Here is a 20,952-nt window from a genome sequence, read left to right as displayed (position 1 = left end):
CTTTTTTAAATTGTTTTTTACTACAAATTTTTTTTTTGTTTTTTTCTGGATTTGAACATGGGTTTCTACAGTGGAATTCAACGCGTGAAAGTTTTTGTAGTGTCGTAAGTTGTTTATATGATAACTTGTTCCTGAAATAGTATTCCCTTTCCCAGCACATAAATGGGTCCTAATATGACTTTATCTGGTATCAGTGACATTGATACCTTTTTCTCTTATTGGTTTGAATAGTCAGTTAGTAAATGATTTTAGGTAGTCAGAATATCTGTTGACATTACAGTTGGCCCACCATATCTGCAAGCTTTAACCAACTGCAGATGGAAGGTATTCAGAAAGAGTTTTTTAGAAAATTCTAAAAAGCAAAACTTGAATTTGCCATGTGCCAGACAACTATTTACATAGCACTTACATTGTCTTAGGTATTAGAAGTAATCTAGAGATGATTTAAAGTATAAAGGAAGATGTGCGTAGGTTATATGTGAATAATATGCCAATTTATATAAGCGACTTGAGCATCCGTGGATTTTCGTTTCCACAGGCTTTGTCTGTAAAGGAAGAACCCAAAGTCAGTGAACAAGGGCAGCCATGTCTGTGTTCTCTGATGCTATGATAGGAATGAGATTTAAGTATTTTAGGCTTTAGTCAGATTTTCCCTTGATTAACATACAAAGTATATAAAAGTTAGCCATTGCTGTCCAAGGCATCATTGTATATTAGGCTAAATTTGAATTTCTTACTGTTTTTTGAGAGTTAACCTGCTTAGCTGAAAGAATGATACCCATAATTTCATCTCAGCTGCACTATCTAGCATATGACATGGTTAAGTCATATAGCATTCTCTGATCTTGTTTGTTTAGCTATAAAATGAGAATGAAAATTATACTGAAAAGGGGAACTTAGTGTATCTTATGGTATCTTTTTGTTACTGCTGTTGCCTTTAACCCAGTAATTATTTTCTTCTTCATCCCACATTTTTTTAAAGTATAGATACCTGAAAATGGTATTTTCAATAATTTATAGATGGTGTTTGAGCAGAAATCTCAGTAGTGTGCCAACTGATATTTTCAGGGACCAGAAGAAGACGACAGTTGATAGCTTTTCTTACTTGATCCAGTGTCCTTTATTCTAGCACCAGATGTATTGAAGTATCACGGCAGAGTTGAGTTGCAGGCATAGCCACAAAGAACTCTTACTACAAAGTCTTGGGTAGTCTATATTCAGTGCTTAAATATATGATTGCTCATTTTCTACATTCATGGGTATTGTATTGGATGAATGAACAATACCTGTTTCACAAATAACATAATCTTACTTCTTTTAGTTTCGTTTGTTAAAAGTTTTTAACTGCAGTTATCCAGCCTCCTTTATGTATGCTTGAATTTTGTATAAGCTTAAATATTTTTCCATTCAAGATATGTTTTCTCCCCGTTTTCTTATATATTTGTATAGTTGTTGGTAGCTGTCTCCATTAAAACCCTCTTCTTGGAAGACTTAAAATACACTATAATTCTAGACAACTCTCTGAGAGGAGTTAGGAGAAGGGGAAATTTATATGACTTAATTCAAATTAAGCAGACTGAAAAAAAGGAGCAAGACAAAGGAAAACGAGTGTTATTCACTTGAGCACCTCCGAAAAGAGTAGAAAAGCTGGAAATGTAACTGGGAAAAAATATGCTGAAAATGGCAATACAGAAATAATGGTTGCTGTCCCAATCATATTTAAATCCCCCCACGTCTTTCGAATGCTGAGGATTTTACAGGCAGTGGCTGTCACTCATTTAGACTGTTCCTCCAGTGATGATAGTTTTCTTTTTCAAGATGATGATTATTCTCCACCTACCAAGAGACCAAAGAGCAATGAGCCTCCCCAGCCGCCAGTCACAGAACCTGCCAATGCCGGCAAACGGAAAGTGAGGGAGTTCAACTTCGGTAAGTTCTCAATTAAATGTGGTCCTCTTTTCTTTTTTTTCCTTCCGAACTTTTTCTGTTACTGAAGAGTTACAGCATTCTTTGGGGAGGATGCCTTAAATATATTACTGCCTTATAATCTAAGCTGAGGAAAGCCATGGACAGTTTGAAGTAACCTTACAGACACTGCTTACACATGTTTGTGTATACCAGAGCATAAGACATTGTGTCTTCTGTTGTTAACTAGAATTGGTAGACTTAAGGGAATTTCCTGGCAGTCCAGTCGCTAGGACGTGATGCTTTCACTGCTGGGACCCGGCTTCAGTCCCTGGTCAGGGAAGTAAGATCCCACAAGCCATAATGTGGCCAAAAAAAAAATGGGTAGACTTAAAAATCAGTGTTAATGACTTAGTAATTCAGTTATTTGTCTGAGATTTAGATCACTTTTTTATTTCAGTTATAATTTTTATATTAATTTTTCTTGCTTTGTGTAACTGCTGGCCTCTAATCAAACCACAGTGGTATCCTTTTGAAGGGACTAAGTAAAATATTAGTGGCAAGATGTGTTTGTGATACCTATTTTGAATAGATGGAACATTTAGCTTTATACGTTTTTTAAATAGTACTTTAATATTTTAAGTTGTCTTAGTCATAATTACTGAATATAAATTGAAGTTATATATATAGTAAGTTTATATATATTCTTTAGCATGCTATTATAAGTTGCAACTATATATAAAGTCTTATTTCCGTACAACTTAGACATGTTTTAGAAGGTTTCCTGCACAGTCTTGGGGACCTTTCTCTTTTTCTCCTCACTTTGTAGTGTTTAATTGATGGGTCTTTTCTGCCCTCCTGCTTTTCAGAATTTATAAGTTTAAAAAGAGGTACTCAGCATGAAGTGTTCTGAAAATAATCTTTAAACAATCCTATAATCTCTCACTGAACCAATTATAAGAACCACAAAAAAGAGAAAGTCCTTTGGAAAACAGTAAAATTATATAGACAGGTGGATTATTAAAAATCAGGATATATTATATAGAAAATAAGTTGTTAGATGTTGGGTCATCTTAAGAACATATTAGTGCCTCCAAACAGGGATTTATCATTGAGTTTTAACTTTCTCTCAATTTTCAGAGAAATGGAATGCTCGAATTACTGACCTGCGTAAACAAGTTGAAGAGTTGTTTGAAAGAAAGTATGGTAAGTCTAAACTCAAAAATTCCTGTAAGGTTTTGTCCGTAAGCTTTTTAACAGTGGAATTACTGTTCATCTAATGTGAGCAAGTCCCATTCTAGCAGTGTTTGTGCCTTCCTTACTTATCTGTCCCTGGAAGGGTAGTGGATAGTGTCTGTCCAAATATTAGAAATTTTTTTTCCAGATCACAACAAAGCTTTAGAAGTTTCCTTTCTTTAATTATCAATTAGTATTTCCGTTAAACTTTCAGCATGCATGTTTGGGAGTTTATTTATATATTTGTTGCAAAATCTTGAATCTTGGAGATTTAATTGAAGAGTATTTTCTTAAGCAATAGTCTTCCTTAAACCTGATGTGTTAAATCTAGTATTCATCTAGATGCCCTTATTTCCCCTCCTCTCAATAGATACCTGAGTTTGTTAGATCTCAAATTCTCTTTTCCTTTTAGTATTACGTCCCTTAGCTACCTTTATATAGTAATCAGAGAAACAAGATTTATTATCACCTGGTATCAAATGCTCACCTAGAAATAGCAAAATTTGTTTAAAAATACCTGTTTTGTTGGGTTTTTTAAATTTGGAGAGTTCTTTGCAAATGACTGGCAAAGCTGTAAAATTGTATAATACACTGAATTTTAACTTGAAAGTCTGTAATGCTATCCTGCATTACTGAATTTCTCTAAGTGAATTTTTAATTTAATTTTATTTTTTATAAATCTGTTTTATCCATTTTTACTTTTGGTTGCGTTGGGTCTTCGCCACTGCGCGCGGGCTCTCCCTAGCTGCGGCAAGCGGGGGGCCACTCCTCGCTGCGGGGCGCGGGCCCCTCACCGCGGCAGCCTCCCCTGTTGCAGAACACGGGCTCTAGGCACGCAGGCTTCAGCAGTTGTGGTGCGTGGGCTCAGTAGTTGTGGCTCGCGGGCTGTAGAGTGCAAGCTCAGTAGTTGTGGCGCACGGTCCCAGCTGCTCCGCAGCATGTGGGATCCTCCCAGATCAGGGCTCTAACCTGTGTCCCCTGCATTGGCAGGCAGACTCCCAACCACTGCACTACCAGGGAAGCCCCTCTAAGTGAAGTTTTTAAATGATAAACCACATTGGGATTATTTACTTTAAGTAACTTGAACAAGTTCCCTATCACGGATTATAATACTCCTCAGTGAAGATCTAGAATTAGAGTAAACTTCATGAGGAATTCAGTAACTTTTTCTTTAATATTTTCAGTTATTTTCTTAAGGTTCTCAGTATTTTTCCCATGTTTCAGTAGTCAGAGTCTATTGCCTGTGATTTTTTTTTTTTTTTTATAAATTTATTTATTTATATTTTATTTTTGGCTGCGTTGGGTCTTCGTTGCTGCGTGCGGGCTTCCTCTAGTTGCGGTGAGCGGGAGCTACTCTTCATTGCAGTGTGCAGGCTCTAGGCACGTGGGCTTCAGTAGTTGTAGCTCGTGGGCTCTGGAGCGCAGGCTCAGTAGCTGTGGCACACGGGCTTAGTTGCTCCGCGGCATATGGGATCTTCCTGGACCAGGCCTCGAACCTGTGTCCCCTGCATTGGCAAGTGGATTCTTAACCACAGTGCCAGTAGGGAAGTCCTATTGCCTGTCATTTTAATTAGACCATTTCAAAGTAAAAACTCACAACATATTCTTTCTACATGGAAGCACTATAACGTGGTGGTTAAGATTACAGGCTATGGGGACAGGCTGTCTGGCCATGTTCTCTTAGTCTTCTCTGAGCCATTTGTGAAAGGCATGAGAACTATAGCTCTACTCTGAAGATTTGCTGAGATAGATGAGATAGTGCTTGTGAAGTGCTTCCTATAATACTTGGGATGTAAGTATGTAATAAATGCCTCCTGTTTATATTTTTGTTATTGTTTTCTTAATTTAGTACTATTATGAATTAAAGTAATTTACTTATCACAGTTTTATAAATTTCTGTGTTTCTCATAAAGAGAAGCAAAGGTTATGTTTTTACTTTTCTTGTGATGGTGATATATTTATTTGATTATTTTGCATATAAGAGAATAATGTTTACCAATCATTGTGAAATTATAATAACAATATTCACATTTCATAATTTCAAAGCATCTTTAATGGTAATTGCCTTCGGGGAAGGTATTTTCATTGTTAAATGTGAATATGATTTTCAGATGTAGTATATCAACGAAGGATATTAAATCTAACTCAGAATTAATGTGTAATATGGTACACTTGAAACTTGAGTACAAAGATTAATGTTTAGCAAATAAACTTTTACATAAAATACCAGCAAAAAAGTGGACCTGTTCTGAGAGGTGATTCCTGAGGGAGCAGGGGCTGAGGGGAGTCAACCGTAGTCATTTTTGCTTTGGAACCTTTCTGGCAAGGTCAGTAGCATCTGTGCTGTTCTGTTCACTGGAAAGCAGTTTATATAACTGTGCTATATGTTAATTACATGAACTAGAAACCTTTGAAAGAATTAGTGGTGTTTGCTATGTAGTCATGGAGAATTTGGCATTGCTTTACTTAGTATCAAAATGTTTGTGCAATTCTTAATGCTAGCTAAAAATGTGCTTGTGTTGTAGATGAACGTAAACTGATGCTTTTTAAAACTTTTTATTATGAAATTCATACTTCCAGAGACCCTCTATTTAAATATCCATCACCCAAGTTCAACAGTGTTTAATATTTTATAATATTTTCTTTCTTGTCCTTTCCTGTCCTCTTTGTGATGCAAGAACATTTTAAAAGTCTGATGTCCAAGACATCATGTCATTTCACCTCTCAAAACTCTAAATTGTAAAATGCCGAGTTGGGTGAGAGGAATGCATTGTCTTAATCTCAGTTCCATTGTCACACCTAAAAACATTACACTGTTTAATACCCAGTGATATTTAAATGTCCCCTATCGTTTAGAAAAACTGACTCTTTGTAGTTTGTTTAATAAAACTATCAAAGTCTATTCATTGTGTTTGATTCTTAAGATTCCTTGTGCATTTGGCTTGTTGCAGCTGTTGTATTATTTTACTCTCGGTAAATAAATCTTAGAATTTTTACAGTTCAGAAAAATGTTCTGCTTCACTTATTTTATTAAAAAATCCTTTTTACATGAACATTTATGTTTTTAAAATATTACTTCTCTTTCATTATATGCTGTATGTATTAGCTGAAATTAACTGGTATATTTTTCTGGGGTCATTTGTGGTTCAAATTTGAGTAGAAAGTCTGCCTATATCTACATTATTTCAAAATAATATATTATTTCATTGCAGTTTTGACTAAGTAGAGTACTGGCACCTTTGGTGTTCTTTTCCTCTTAGTTCTTTTGTACTATTTTGCTTCTGATGCAGTGATAATAAAAGTTACAAAGCAATATGTATGTATTCGATTATTATTCTTTTCTACAAACTGTGCTTAATCCTTGTCATTTCATAATTTTCCCTTTCTCTTTTTACCCTTAAAGCTCAAGCTATAAAAGCCAAAGGTCCTGTGACGATCCCGTACCCTCTTTTCCAGTCCCACGTGGAAGATCTTTATGTAGAAGGACTTCCGGAAGGAATCCCTTTTAGAAGGCCATCTACTTACGGAATTCCTCGCCTTGAGAGGATATTACTTGCAAAGGAAAGGATTCGTTTTGTGATAAAGAAGTAAGACTCTTGGACTTTTGTCTTTGTTCTTGATTAGTGCATCTTTTTATATTGTTGACAAATATTCACTAACCACTAGGGCTATATTTAAATTAAGTTTGAGTTATTATATGTTGTTTTATTTCTACTTTTCAATGTGTCTATGTAAGTTATGCCAGGGTTGGCTTTTGGAGTATGAACACCTGTCCATGCCTGACTGGCATACAACTGTTATTTTCTTTTACAATTTTTCTCTACGTATGCTAAAGAAAATATTGAAGTATCAGTGTCTTATTTTTTAGGCCTGAATTTTAAAAAGCATAGGTGGAAATAAAGTCGATTGTAAAAATAAAAATAAACAATAGAAGTAAGAATGAAAAGAAAAAAATAGCAGAATGCTATAAATTCTTTAGCACTGACGTAAGGGTTGTAGCAAGGAGCTTTAAAAAAAAATTTACGTGCAGCAGTTGGAAGTGTAAATGCTTCCATTTAAAAATGGCAGCCACATCACACATTTCCATAATTTCTACTGACTAAAATTCTATTAAGATTACAATAAAAGTTTTAAAAAACAAAGAGGGCATATATCAACATATTTCAGCAAATGTCGATATATGAAAACTTTCTATTAGATGCATGAAGCAAGTATTAGATGCATTTGTAAACAGGAACAATTGGAGAATAGTTGTCTAGGAAGTTATCAAATATAATTGCTAAACTAAAATTTTCAATGAAAGGGCTAAAAGATTGTTAGTATTATAAATTGTAAAGATGATTGTGTATATGAGACATGAGAAAGGATGAGAATAAAATAAAGCTATATGCCTGGTCACATTTCATAAAGTTTCAGTGTCCTAAGGATAAAGGTAGAAATCATTAGGTTCCAGAGAAGAAGACCATGTCATCATAAAGAATGAAAATCACACAGATATCATATACTTGATTTGAGCAGTAATGGATGTAACGCTATTAAGTCATTCTTTCCAAGTTCAAATTGGAAATGATTTGAACCTTGAATTCTGTAGCCAAACATGCATGAAAGCAAATAGAGATTGCAGCATGAAAGAGGTTGGGTGGCAGTTGGGATGTCTCTAGCACCAAGTAACAAAAATGCTTATTCAAATTGGCTTGTTACAGTAAGATTCTTATCTCACGTAGCAAGGGGGTCAGAGATAGGGTGATTAAAACAGTGATACTTGGGGACTTCCCTGGCAGTCCAGTGGTTAGGACTCTGCGCTTTCACTGCAGGGGGCACAGGTTCGATCCCCCGTCAGGAACTAAGATCCTGCATGCCGCATAGTGCGGCCAAAAAAAAGAAAAAGAAAAATTAGAAAATAAATAAAACAGTGATCTTGGGGCTCTGCTTCTGCTCCTTTCCAGATTTTTCCTTCCTTGTGCTGATAGTTTCCTTAGACTAGACTAGTGAGCTGGATGCAATAGTTCCAGCACTCACAGCCAGACATGTCTACTAGGAGGGGCAGTAGCTACCTGTGTTTCTCTGAGAGAAGGAAACCTTGGAATATGGCCTTACTTCTCTTTGCTTAGGATCATGTCAAGTGCTTATTCCTCAGCCAGGCACAGGCATGGGAAAGATAGCACCATGATGGGTGTAGACCGTGTAGTACTCACCCTTCAGTGAGTGAGGGCGGGGTTCACTTCCCCTGAATTACGTGGCTTTCATGTTAAGTTCTAATAGGAATGAGTCTTTTTGAGTCACGTGCATATTATAACTGATTTAATTTTTTCCCACGTATCTTTGGGCTATAAATAGTAAAGTCAGTAACAGTAGCAGAATGATTGTCATTTGTGGAAGTATTCATGTTCATTTTTCTGGCAATGCTCTGATACTGTTGAGAAAGTGGGGAAATTAATAAACACCTTGATCAAAGATTACAACCAAGCAGACTTGCCTCTGTATTGGTATTAAACAAGGGAATGATAGGATTTAACTAAGGATAAAAAGGACCCAAGAAATACCATAGGTAATAGGTGAGCTGTCCTCCACAGAGAAACTTGTTGCTAACAGATATTTTTCTTTCAGATAAATTATAGTTTAAAAGATTTTGTCCTCCATTTTTCTATGAACAATTCAAGTGAAACTCTCCTTACACGAGACAACGTGGTAGGCAGCCATGCAGACTAGCAGCATTGGCATCACCTGGGAGCTTTCAGAGACACCACATCTGAGATCCTACCTAGATCTACTGGATCCAACCTGCATGTGATGAGGATCCCAAGTGATTCCAGTGCTCATTAAAGTTTGAGACACCCTGGTGTGGAGAACAAGCTTTGAAGTCAGAATAATAATAATGGCAATTCAGCCCGATGTGTCCAGTACAGTCAAGGAATTTACATTATCACCCACACTTTTTTTAGCAGATGAGGAAACAAGGCAATGAGAAGGAAGGAAGAAAGAATGAAAGAATGAATAAATAAGTAAATATTTCGTAGTCTCTCATGAAATTGAATGGTAAACAAAAAAGGCTTGTTATAAAACCCTGACACCAGTCCTAGTCAGGAATCAAATAACCACTCCTTCCCTCCTACATATTGATATATTAATAAGCCTGTTCTAAGAACTCTTTTGTACTGTCATTTTCTTACAGTGCTTGCGTTTTAATTTGTTCGAAGTTTTGAAATTTTTATTTGAATAACTAAGGAAAACATACAAATAATTTTATAGATTTTGCTCATGGTTGCTGATCTTAAAGCATATAAAACTCTATCTTTGGGTATTTAAGTGTTTGTGCAAGCTCACCACAAGGTACTCATGCTATGCAGGTTCTGTTCAAGTGCTTTCGATGTCCTTATTTATGGGAAGCCATCGCTCACATTTGGAAGGGACTTTGTAAGCCTTTCCCCAAAGGTTAATGTGGTTAGTCTTGATAAACAGAAACTATTATGTTTATTTAGAAGGGTAATGCTATACTTCAGCAAATGTTTTATTTCACAGCTCTTCCATTGACTTAACCCTATATTAGTTTCTAACATTTTCAGGATTATGGTTAATATATGGTCATGCTTCTCTGTGATCTCTGTCTCCTCCCCCCTTCCCTGTTACTTCAGGATATTACAACAAAATAGAGTGAGGCGGGATACATAAGTTAGATTGTACAAATTCTGTGGGGTGTTTGTGTATTTGGAAGAATTTTTTAAAAGCATGTATACTGTCCTGCAAATGTTAGTTTTGAAATATATATGGTTTTTATAACCAGATTATAGATGTTTTTAAGTAAGGTTGTCTTGAATGTAATGTAAAATTGAAGACTCCCATTTAAAATTTTTGCAGTTTGCTTCCTTTGGTGTTTTGCTTTTATGAAATACCTTTGATTTACAAAGTTTACTCTCTGTGTGCGCGCACGCGTGTGTGTGCGTACACACACTCCGTGAAGCACATTATGAAACAATTTGCAGTTACCATTTGGTTTTATTACTCTGGAAATCTCAAGAAATTAGGATTTAGTTGTTCTCAGGAGTTCAGGCTGTCTTTTAAAAACTGGCTTTGATGACTGAATATGACATAAGTACTAGTAGTTATTACTTTTGCTGAATATTATCTGGTAAATATTTAGTAATTTTTCTCACCTTTCAGACATGAACTTTTGAATTCAACACGTGAAGACTTACAGCTTGATAAACCAGCTTCAGGAGGTAGGTCTCCAGTCTTGTGCCAAATTGTATGTCAAATCAGAACGTGATGTACAAGGAGTATTGTCCAGGATTCTCTAGAATAATAAACCCATTTTGTTCTTAATAACCCATTATAAATAAATGTAAACATCACATTTCTGGATAAACTATAAAAGGACCATGTCTATTCTGTGTTTGAGATGCAGAATTTTTCTGGCATAATGTATTGAACAGTTTATTATCCTAGTCTGTAGTATCCTAGTCTGTATTAGTATCAGTTGAATGATCATCCATCATTATACCCAGGAGTCAAAGACTTATTTCTTAGAGTACATAGCCATGGGTATCATCACTTGTTGGTTAGATGTGTTTTGAAGGAAATCCAATCATGATCTGTTTTCTTAGTCTCTTTTGCTCTGGAGTGGAGGGAGTACGGTGGGGATATGAAATGGAAATTGCATCACTTAGAGTTGGTGTAATGAAAGGATTGCCAGCATTATTGTAGCCCCAAATTTATCATCACAAAAATCACCTGCTAGCTGATCTTGAGTAAAATGAATTCTATTTCCTAGCTTTAGTGGTGACACTTTTAGTGTATCTCTGTAAAATTACTGTTAATTGTGAATTTTCATTTTGTTATTGTTTCGTTAGTTCTTACACTTTCAATGTCAGCACTGTTTTAATAAACACATTCTAAAATCTTAGAAGTAATTTTAGTTAGAACAGGAAAACAATACCACCTATTTAATAATTTATTTAGTAACATTTAATAATTGATTAATGTCATCAAATTGAAGAATTTGTGTGTATTACCCTTACAGTAAAAGAAGAGTGGTATGCCAGAATCACTAAGTTACGAAAGATGGTAGATCAGCTTTTCTGCAAAAAATTTGGTAAGTTTAATTTCCCCCCTAGCTAAAGTATATTACAGAATAACTTTTCCAGATTTTGCTTTAAGAAAGTAAATACAATGGATGACTCATCTCCAGTTTTCTTTTATTGTTGCTTTTCTAACATATACTGTGAAAAGTTTTAAGTCCGTACAGAAGGGAAGAGAATAGTGTAATGGACACCCATGTACTCTTGACTAAGTTAGTTATACTGTGTGCAGGTTATTCGGCACAGGGCATTTCACAGTTTGGGAATCCTTTTGTCTTCGTACCTTTTAATAGTGTACCACAGTGGGATATAGGGGACCACCAGGAGCAGTCTGTCCCTGGAGGGCAGGCTGCTGGTTAGCAGTGTTTTGGTTGTCTTGTTTGTAGTGCTTGCTGTGCTTGCATCCCTAAACACTTAAAATACTCAGGTTTGGTTTATCATTGCAACATCTTTTGTTACCAGAAGTAACTCCCTTGCTTTATTGTACTTTTCAGCAGTGTTCAACAAGTTGTCTTATTTTTTATCCTTTCTTAAGCATTTTAAAGTATTCTTTCGGGAAGTTTCAAACATTATTGACTCTTGGTTTGTTCCCGGGTTTCTTCATGTCTTATTGGCTGTCCTCTTCATTCTGTTGTCGGTACCTCCCTTGAGTCCATTCTTTAAATTTTGGGGTGCTACTCTACAGCTCAGTCCTGAGCCGTCCACAGATAGTCCCACTCTATCTCAAAAATAGTGTATTGTCTATATTCCCGATGACTTTCACATTCAAGTTTCTAGCCCTGCAAACTCCTCTTACACCACACCTTTATATTCACCCAGCTGCTTGACAGCTCTTCAGACGTCACAGGTCCTAGATAGAGTCCTTGATTCCCCCTCCAGCTTGTTCCTTTCCCAGTCCTCTCAGTGGCACCACACTCTACCTAGTCTTCCAGCCAAACCCCCTAGCAGTCACGATTGATTTCTTCATTTCCACAAGGCCTCCTGCTGACTCTACATTTAAAACACACTGCAAATCCATATCTTTTTCTTCTTCACTGCTGTCTGTCACTGTAGTCAAAGTCAGTGCCCCAGAGCAGCCAGATTTTACTGCCTGCCCGTCTAACATAAACCACGAAGCACACTGTATGTCATCACCCTTTGATTTTTCTTAAAGCACTAATGGCTACCGTTTTCCTTCCACTACAACACAGTTCAAACAGCAGCCCAGATCTTGTCTCTCTTGGCTATTAGTAGTACAGTGCTTGGTGCTTGGGCAGGTACTCAACAAATACTGAATGGACCAGTGTCATTAAAAATTACTCAAAAGGACTTCCCTGGCGGTCCAGTGGTTAAGACTGTGCCCTTCCAAAGCAGGGGGCACGGGTTAGATCCCTGGTCAGGGAGCTAAGATCACACATGCCCCTTGGCAAACAAACAAATAAATAAAAGTGTGACTCAAAAAAAATTTTTTTAATTAAAAAATAAAAATACATGGAACAGGGGCTTCCCTGGTGGCACAGTGGTTGAGAATCTGCCTGCTAATGCAGGGGACACGGGTTCGAGCCCTGGTCTGGGAGGATCCCACATGCCGCGGAGCGGCTAGGCCCGTGAGCCACAACTACTGAGCCTGCGCGTCTGGAGCCTGTGCTCCGCAACAAGAGAGGCCGCGATAGTGAGAGGCCTGCGCACCGCGATGAAGAGTGGCCCCCGCTTGCCACAAGAAGAGAAAGCCCTAGCACAGAAACGAAGACCCAACGCAGCCATAAATAAATAAATAAATAAATATTTAAAAAAAAAAAAAAATACATGGAACAGTTTTTTAAAAATTACTGAGAAATTACTGAGCCCTGAGAAAAAGTCAGAGTGTAAGTTTTTCCTCATCAGTATCCTTGACCGCCCAACATGAATGTAGGACCTTAATGAAAATGTATCTCCTCGTACATCTGGTCAGAAATCAGCTAATGAACAATAAACTAGAGAATCTTCACCACTTTAAAAATCATTATATTTCTAAGACATTTAGTGAAATAAGATTATGAACCTTATTTGTCATTTGTGATGCCACCACAGTGTCGTCATAATTCATGAGTAGCTGACATAGGATAATGTGCATCTACATTAACAGGCTTAAACTTTGGCCTCACATTTAGTTCTAGAAATTCAGCCTGGGGTAAGAAACAGCCAATCCTATTAGATCATGGGTGCCTGCCGGCCAGCAAGCTGACTTTTCCCTCATGGAAGGAGAAAGCTGTGGGTGAGATAGTGTATTCATAGAAAGAAAAATTAGCCTGTAGAAAATATTTTCTCATTGTATCCGAGCCAAGAAAATAAATAAGAGTTTATGTATTGTTACATTACAAACAACAAAATCCTGCTTGTGGCCTCAGGTGGGTCATTTGGGACTGGAGTTACTTTAGAGAGTGAGAAGCCAGCAGAATTGTTGCTTTCTTTAAGGTTACTGAAAGGGGAGGAAGAAAACATCAGACTGTCTGTCGTATCAAGCACAAGTCTTGAAAGTTGTATAGCAGCAGCAGCGTAGTCATTCAGCACCTGTGAACCCCTCCGTGTGTCAGGTGCTGAGAACTCAGCAGCACAGAGGGTGGTGAATGCTTCCCCTGGGAAGCATTCGTTTATAACTTAGGGAAATATGCGTAGCAAAGCAACCAGTAAATGTGCAGTATATTAGAAGGTGTTAAGTGTTCAGGAAAAAATTAAGCAAAATGAGGGGGATAGGGAGACAGAGGGTTGGTTACTTAATATAGGGGAGACCTCGTTGATGATGTGATGAACACTAATGCACTTGGCCTTCCTCTTTTCTGTAACTTGTGCTGTTTCTCTCTCAACTCCAACAGTTTGGTTCTTTTTTATTTTATAGAAAGTTTGTTAGAATTAGGATTATGTTCTTTTTTGTTATATTTAACAGAATAATTACAATTAATATTACTCCTAGGTGTGAGTGTGAAAGCCTTTACCATATTTTAAAAGGGAATATTTCTTATAACAGCCATGATCTAAAATTGTATTTGGTTTTTCAAATACACACTCCTTACTTTTATCAAAGAGATCCTATACCTGAGCCCTTCAGATTTGGTGCTAATGAAATGAAGGAAGAAATTAAGACAGAAGGCCTTTGAATTTGAGAGGAAAGTCAAACTAACAATCAAAGAAATGCAGATTCTTCAAGGAGCCACTCTTTTTTCAACCATCAGATTGTAAAATATTTAAATGTAACACAATACAAGGGAGACCTATAAATGCTTAAATGCTGATATTTTGTAAATTGTTTGGATGTTTCTTCTTACAAGCTCTGTTTGGATGTGGCTTCATAGTAGGGGTTAGTAATTACATTTCTACATTTTAAAATTTCAATGCCACACCTATTCAAAAGTAGAAAAATAGTACAATGCATTCCCATATACCCATTTTTGTAATCAGTGATCTTTAAGATTTTCCACATTTTGTTCATCCTTTCTTCTTTCGTTCCCCTTGTAGGAATTTCATAAAGCATATCACAGGCATTGTGTCATTTTCCTTGTTCAGTGTGCACCATTGAACAACATTGAGTTTTATTTATATTATTTTATTTTTGGCTGCGTTGGGTCTTCGTTGCGGTGCGTGGGCTTCTCATTGTGGTGGCTTCTCTTGTTGTGGAGCACGGGCTCTAGGTGCACGGGCTTCAGTAGTTGTGGCACACGGGCTCAGTAGTTGTGGTGCACGGGCTTAGTTGCTTCACGGCATGCGGGATCTTCCCAGACCAGGGATCGAACCCGTGTCCCCTGCGTTGGCAGGTGGATTCCCAGCCACTGCGCCACCAGAGAAGTCCCAGCATTGACGTTTTAAACACAGTCTCAGTGTCCTCATCACGCTTGACAGAATTAACAGTCTCTCTGCTCTTACCCAGTCCTTCATTGAGTTTCCTCATTTATCTGAAAAGTATCTTTTTGCTTCGAACCTGGATTTAAACAATAAAGTTTCGTGCCTTAATTTTGCTTGATATATCTCTTTTAATCTAAACCAGCCTCTGCTTACTATTTTTATTTGTCATTCCATGAATTATTTCCTTGGAAAATGGTACACTGATGAGGTTTAAGGGGTAAAGAACAGTAATCTCATGGTTGCAATACAGATAAAAGTATAGCCTGAAGTAAGTTAGTGTGCAAGAGCCAATAAAAAGTTTATTGTACTCATGAAGCATTAAGTAGCAAAAGTCTGCCTCCGGATATTTGAAAAAGTAGTATTTAAGTTGCGTTCTTTATTGTTGGTCATGATTTTCTTCTCTTTATTTATTCTCAAAGATATTGAGAATTTAAAAAATAAGATCTTAGAGGGACTTCCCTGGTGGTCCAGTGGCTAAGACTTCACGCTCCCAATGCAGGGGGCCCGGGTTCAATCCCTGGTCAGGGAACTAGATCCCACATGCATGCTGCAACTAAAGATCCCGCATGCCGCAACTGAGACCCAGCGCAGCCAAATAAATATCTTTTAAAAAAGAATACATAAAAATAAGATCTTAGAGCTATTAAGATGGCCGTAGTATCAGGAAACTTAAATTCACTGAAAGTTACTTCTTGATCATGGGTCATTTAATATTTGCATTTGCTGTATTAAGTCTATTTCAGTAGTTGGTGTTGATGTTTTCAGAGTATACTTTGCTTTTTAAAAAGTTGACATATACTTTGCTATGGATTGTATTAAAATATGATTTCAGCGGAAACTTAGTCTCCAGTCTTTTGAATTGCTTTTCTTCTGTAAAGCTGAAGCCTTAGGGAGCACCGAAGCCAAGGCTGTACCTTACCAGAAATTTGAAGCACATCCTAATGATCTCTATGTGGAAGGACTACCAGAAAACATTCCTTTTAGAAGTCCCTCGTGGTATGGAATCCCAAGGCTGGAAAAAATTATTCAAGTGGGCAATCGAATTAAATTTGTTATTAAAAGGTAGGATTATAATTTGCAGAAACAAATTTAATGTCATTAAGAAAAAATTAATTTTATAAAAGTGGGCTTTTCCCCCTCCCAGTTGGACTTACTCTCCATATTTAAGGTTAAGGTATTACATTTAGATTCAGTTTTTGAGCAAGTGTCTATGTAGTACCAGGCACCAGATGTACAAAATTGGGTCCAACAGGAATCCTGTCCTTGGGAGGCTTATTATATAGATCAATGCAGTAAAGTGCTACTTGAACACTTTGGGGGAGAAGGCAAGGGTGGCATGCAGTTTGGTCACTTGTGCGTAGAGAACACAAGAAGGGGGTTCAAATAAAGGAAATAACCTAAGTAGGTAGGCACAGGGAGGTGTCAGATGTACTCGAATGTTCGGATAACCACACCATTCTGTATGGAAGGATTGATGACCTTGAGGGCATAGCATGATAGACAGACTGAGATGGCCCAGTGGAGGAAGGCTTTATGTCCTTCACAGTCAGCAGAGTATTGAAGAGGTTTTAAAGCTGATTCCTCTTAAAATAATTTGAATTGGACCTTAAGAGTGTTATTTTGGCTTGAGTTTGAAGGATAGCAGAGTGGGTAATTTGAGGGCAGGGAGTGGGAACAGAAGGCCCATTTAATAAAGAAGAATTGTCGTTGGGATAGAATTTGCTTGCTGATTGGGGGTTGTGCATTTGTATGTCTGTTTGTTGGGACACGCTTTAGGGTGACATAGCTAGATATATCTGCCTGTATTGTGCTCTAGTTCATCTGAAGTTTCAGAAACAGGAGGTCGGACTGCTTTGGGGCAAAACAACTGTTTTGCACAAGTTAAGCTTAAAATTCCTTTGAGGACATACAGGTGGTTCCACCTGAATCTTTGTAAATTGCTACTTTAAGAATAATTAAAGTCACCAAAATGATATTGTCACTGCAAATGAAGGTAGAGTGAACCACACTGGAAATTAAGGTGGGCTTAAATGCTCTCATCCTGATGTCAATTGTATTTTTACAGACCAGAACTTCTGACTCACAGCACTACTGAAGTTACTCAGCCAAGAACGAATACACCAGGTAAGATAGCTGTGAAATCCTTTTTAAAAGCTTAAGTAAGTAGTTTCTAAGCTTTTTTTAATCTTTTTACAGCCATGGAATTCCTCTTTTTTCTCCCTCCCACCCAAAAAGTCTTTTGTGGAAGGTCAATACAGGCACTCCTTGATTTATCCACATGAACATAAGCAGTCTGGGGGGAACTCGAGCTTTGAATTTAGACCAGTGGTGTTCAGTAGAAATATAACGTGCGTCACAAATGCAAGCCATATATGTCATGTAAAATTTTCTAGTAGCCAAATCTGTTTTTCATCCTGTAATCAACATAAATACATGATGAGTTAGTTTACATTTTTCATTTCATATATTTACATTCTTTATTTGAAACTCTGGTGTGTATTACACACTTAACAGCACATCTTAATTCAAGTAGCGACATTTCAAGCGCTCAGTTGCCCACATGTGGCTAATGTGCCAGACCATGCAGATTTAGGCCTTAATCTGTTCACAAGGACCTTGTTTTTAAAATGACAAATACTGTGATTGCAGCAGCTGTGCTGACATCATGCCCAGTAGAAAAGAACTTTAAAAGTCTCGGTCTCAGTTGTCTGAATGGTTTTATTTTCTTTGAGGTATAAGTGTGCCTTTATTTCTTTCCCATCTTTTTGTTTTCCATTCCATAATGTCAGAAAAAGTGACCACAACTCGTAGATCTTCTACAACCTTAGGAACTTCTGTTGCTAAGAACCAATGGGTGTTTCTGAATTGTTGCAGTTAATCTTTTCCCTCCCTCTCTCCCCCGCTCCCTTCCTCCCTCCCTCCCTCCCTCCCTCCCTCCCTCCCTTCCTTCCTTCCTTCCTTCCTTCCTTCCTTTCTTCCTTCCTTCCTTCTCTTTCATTTTTGCAGTTAATCATTTTTGTAATTGCTAAGGTGAACTACTATACAGGAGGGGTTATTTGTCTGAACTGTAATACTGATTCTTGAGCTTTTAGGGTACCTGGAGGCAACCGGTGAAGGTCACCAGTATGCCAAATAGATTGTATAATCTTTTGTTTATCATGGCATGAGAAGTATTTGAGAAATACTGTACTAGGGAAACAAACTATCTTGTGCCCAGAATCCTGCCGGGGAGAAGATAGAGTTGAGGCTTAACTTCTCAGGTTGAGCAGCAACGTTAACCCAGCAAGCTCCCCAGAATGCTTTTGCTTTAGGCAGAGAAACAAAATATTGGTGACAAATTGAAGACTGGACGTGACAGAGACTTTGCTAAGCAAAGTAATGCAAAGACAAATATTCCCAAAGGTAACGCTTTAATATGCATTAGTCTGAGTATGATGAAAGTCTATGTATGAGTTTTCGTTTTGCAAGACAGACCTCAAGTTCAAGCTTGTGATTAATGTGATCACTGCTTCTATTAGGAGCAATTCTAATAATGACTGCAAATTGAGGATGTTAAACATGTATTATTGGAACGATCTGTAGGCACCATACAAGTTAACTCCGAGGATTTAGTAATATTTTCAGTAGTACTTGATCTGCTGTTTTCTAGCATAGATGGTTACAGGCCTATTATCAAAAGACTCTCCGTTCTCCCAATTATTAACAATGCTTGGCCTTCTACCATTCGTAGAAGACCTTGGAAAGAATCAAAGGTTGTCCTTCTTCATTGCAACAAAATGTTACTGGGTCTGCCAGTCACCCAGGCGTTAGTCTCGCTGGGCCAATTCCAGTCCCAGCGCACCTGACAGAAGAATTGTATTAGTTCTTGCCATCAGAGACATCTGCTTAACTCTGAGGTAGCAGCTGTATGCTTAAACACACGCGGGTGCACTTTGTTCTCAATTTGGTGAAAGGTAGATGTCAACATGTGAGGAAGTTGTGGCACTAGCCAGATAGCTGAGCTTTGAAGGGGAAGAATGAGAAGGTACTTGGTTCTTGTGTAGAATGGTACAGAGATCTTTTTGTATTAGAGCAGCAAATACCAGAGAAGGAAGTGCAGGGTGAGGCAGAAGGGGAGACTGAGCACCAGGTTAACAGAAGCCCTTTACCTCGGAGAAGGAGAGTCTAGATATTATTATAGTGATATTCAAATTTGGTTTATACCAGACTGACTTCGTCTGGTCGAATGGCCGAGTTACCATATTAAACCCTTGAGATGCTGGGTTTTCTTTTAAAGAAAAGGTTTTAAAGTACTTTCACAGTAAAAGTAAAGTGGAAATGAAAGATTTTCTGAGGCTCCCAACCTTTAGCAGTATTTTCAGAACTTCTCCAACATTTCCTGTCGCCTTGTCCACAGACACAAGTGACTTTCACACGTAGTGCGATTCTTGCACTCTCTACCCTTTCCTCTTACTCTCTCTTTCCCTCCTTTCCTTATCCAATACCTCCAACCATCCTCCATTGTCTCCAAGTCTACCTCCGTCCTCTCCATCCTCAGCTCCACCAAACAAGCCCCGATTTTCTGCCCAAGTAAGTGCCACCCTACGTGTCTTTTACAATAGCTTATTTTTTCTTTATTTTTATGTTGTATTTAAAAGGGGATGGTTGTCTTATAAATGAGGGGTAAGGAAATGAACTGGATTCTAGATATGAGTAGTGCTGAGTAACATCTCCCTAATCACTTTATCATTTATTTCTTGCTGTGATTAGTGAAGTTTTCCTTTGTGTAAATCTGTAGGCACACGTGTTCGATAAAACAAGGAATGCCTGTTTAGAAAGCAAATGCAAGTGAAGCTCCTCTGGTTGAACCTGGCGTAGGAGGCCTGGATCTTTATATCGCTGGTCCTCCCAACCCTGCGAGGGTTCTTTGATGTACCTCCAAGGAAAAGTGTTTGAAAACCATTCATTCTAAATACTTAACGGACAGGTTCTTCTTTATTTACAATGTAAACTTCAATTTGAATTCTATCTCCCTGTACTTCTGATATTTGACAAGTGCAGGAAATCCTTCTTTTCCTAATCTGAAGTTTTTGCTTTTAAGCAAAATTTTATGAAGAGTGTCACTGGATTGTACACCTAAAACTTATACAATGTTATATGTCAGTTATATCTCAATTTTTTTAAAAATAGCATCACTGGAAAGAACAGCATCCAGTCTAATTTTGTGTCAGCATCCGTAAGGGACATTGTTAAATAGATTTATTTTTCCTTTCTAGTCAAAGAAGATTGGAATGTCAGAATTACCAAGCTACGGAAGCAAGTGGAAGAGATTTTTAATTTGAAATTTGGTAAGTAAAACACAGTGATTATGTCTTAATTTAAAAACATTAATGAAAGGCAGTGTTTTGAATGAACATTATAGCAGTTCAGGACCTAAAGAAAGAAGGTCCCAGAAACTGGGTTTGACTTTCTGCTACTACATTCACTACTTAAACTGAGCGAGTTACTTTCTGTCTCCTGGATTCCGTTTTCTCGTGTGTCAGAGTGGGAGAGGAAGGGAGGAGTTGGGGAGGAATCTCAGTTCCGCTGTCTGTACTTGTAACCTGGCTAACACCTGTGGCAAATAGGTTTCATCATCTGTTTCAACGTAGATTTGTTGACAGCGGTTTCCTGGCGCGCTGTCTTGAGGATTCTGAGGAGGCTCAGCAAGAGTGTTTCAGTTGATTGGGTGTGTCTGTCATGGAGAAGGAAGTAAGGAGTGGAGTGATATCAATATTCCTGGGGCGTTGCCATCGTCGTTTTAATAACTGGTATTGACGTTTGTGTCCTGGATCAGGAATCTTCAATACTCTTGACCAGTTCTGCTCAGATGCATCTTATGCACCTCTTATCTTTTTTCTTT

At 37.6% G+C, this 20,952-nt stretch overlaps 1 protein-coding gene across 11 annotated transcripts in view; it reads left to right on the top strand.

Annotated features, from left to right (window-relative positions):
- The window catches only part of GTF2I (general transcription factor IIi), a 143,865-nt gene that overhangs the window by 108,220 nt on the left and 14,693 nt on the right, over positions 1-20,952 (top strand). For all 11 annotated transcript variants that reach the window (XM_082432296.1, XM_082432289.1, XM_082432286.1 and 8 more), the window contains 8 exons: positions 1,819-1,929; positions 3,046-3,111; positions 6,545-6,728; positions 10,300-10,358; positions 11,159-11,230; positions 15,950-16,133; positions 17,137-17,195; positions 20,327-20,398. In XM_082432296.1, the coding sequence (XP_082288422.1) occupies positions 1,819-1,929; positions 3,046-3,111; positions 6,545-6,728; positions 10,300-10,358; positions 11,159-11,230; positions 15,950-16,133; positions 17,137-17,195; positions 20,327-20,398 (807 nt within the window). The remainder of the gene's footprint in view (positions 1-1,818; positions 1,930-3,045; positions 3,112-6,544; positions 6,729-10,299; positions 10,359-11,158; positions 11,231-15,949; positions 16,134-17,136; positions 17,196-20,326; positions 20,399-20,952) is intronic.

The sequence above is a fragment of the Balaenoptera physalus genome, assembly GCF_965194825.1.
Source record: "Balaenoptera physalus genome assembly, chromosome: 16".
Classification (NCBI taxonomy): domain Eukaryota; kingdom Metazoa; phylum Chordata; class Mammalia; order Artiodactyla; family Balaenopteridae; genus Balaenoptera; species Balaenoptera physalus.
This window is presented reverse-complemented; position numbering and strand designations above follow the sequence as displayed.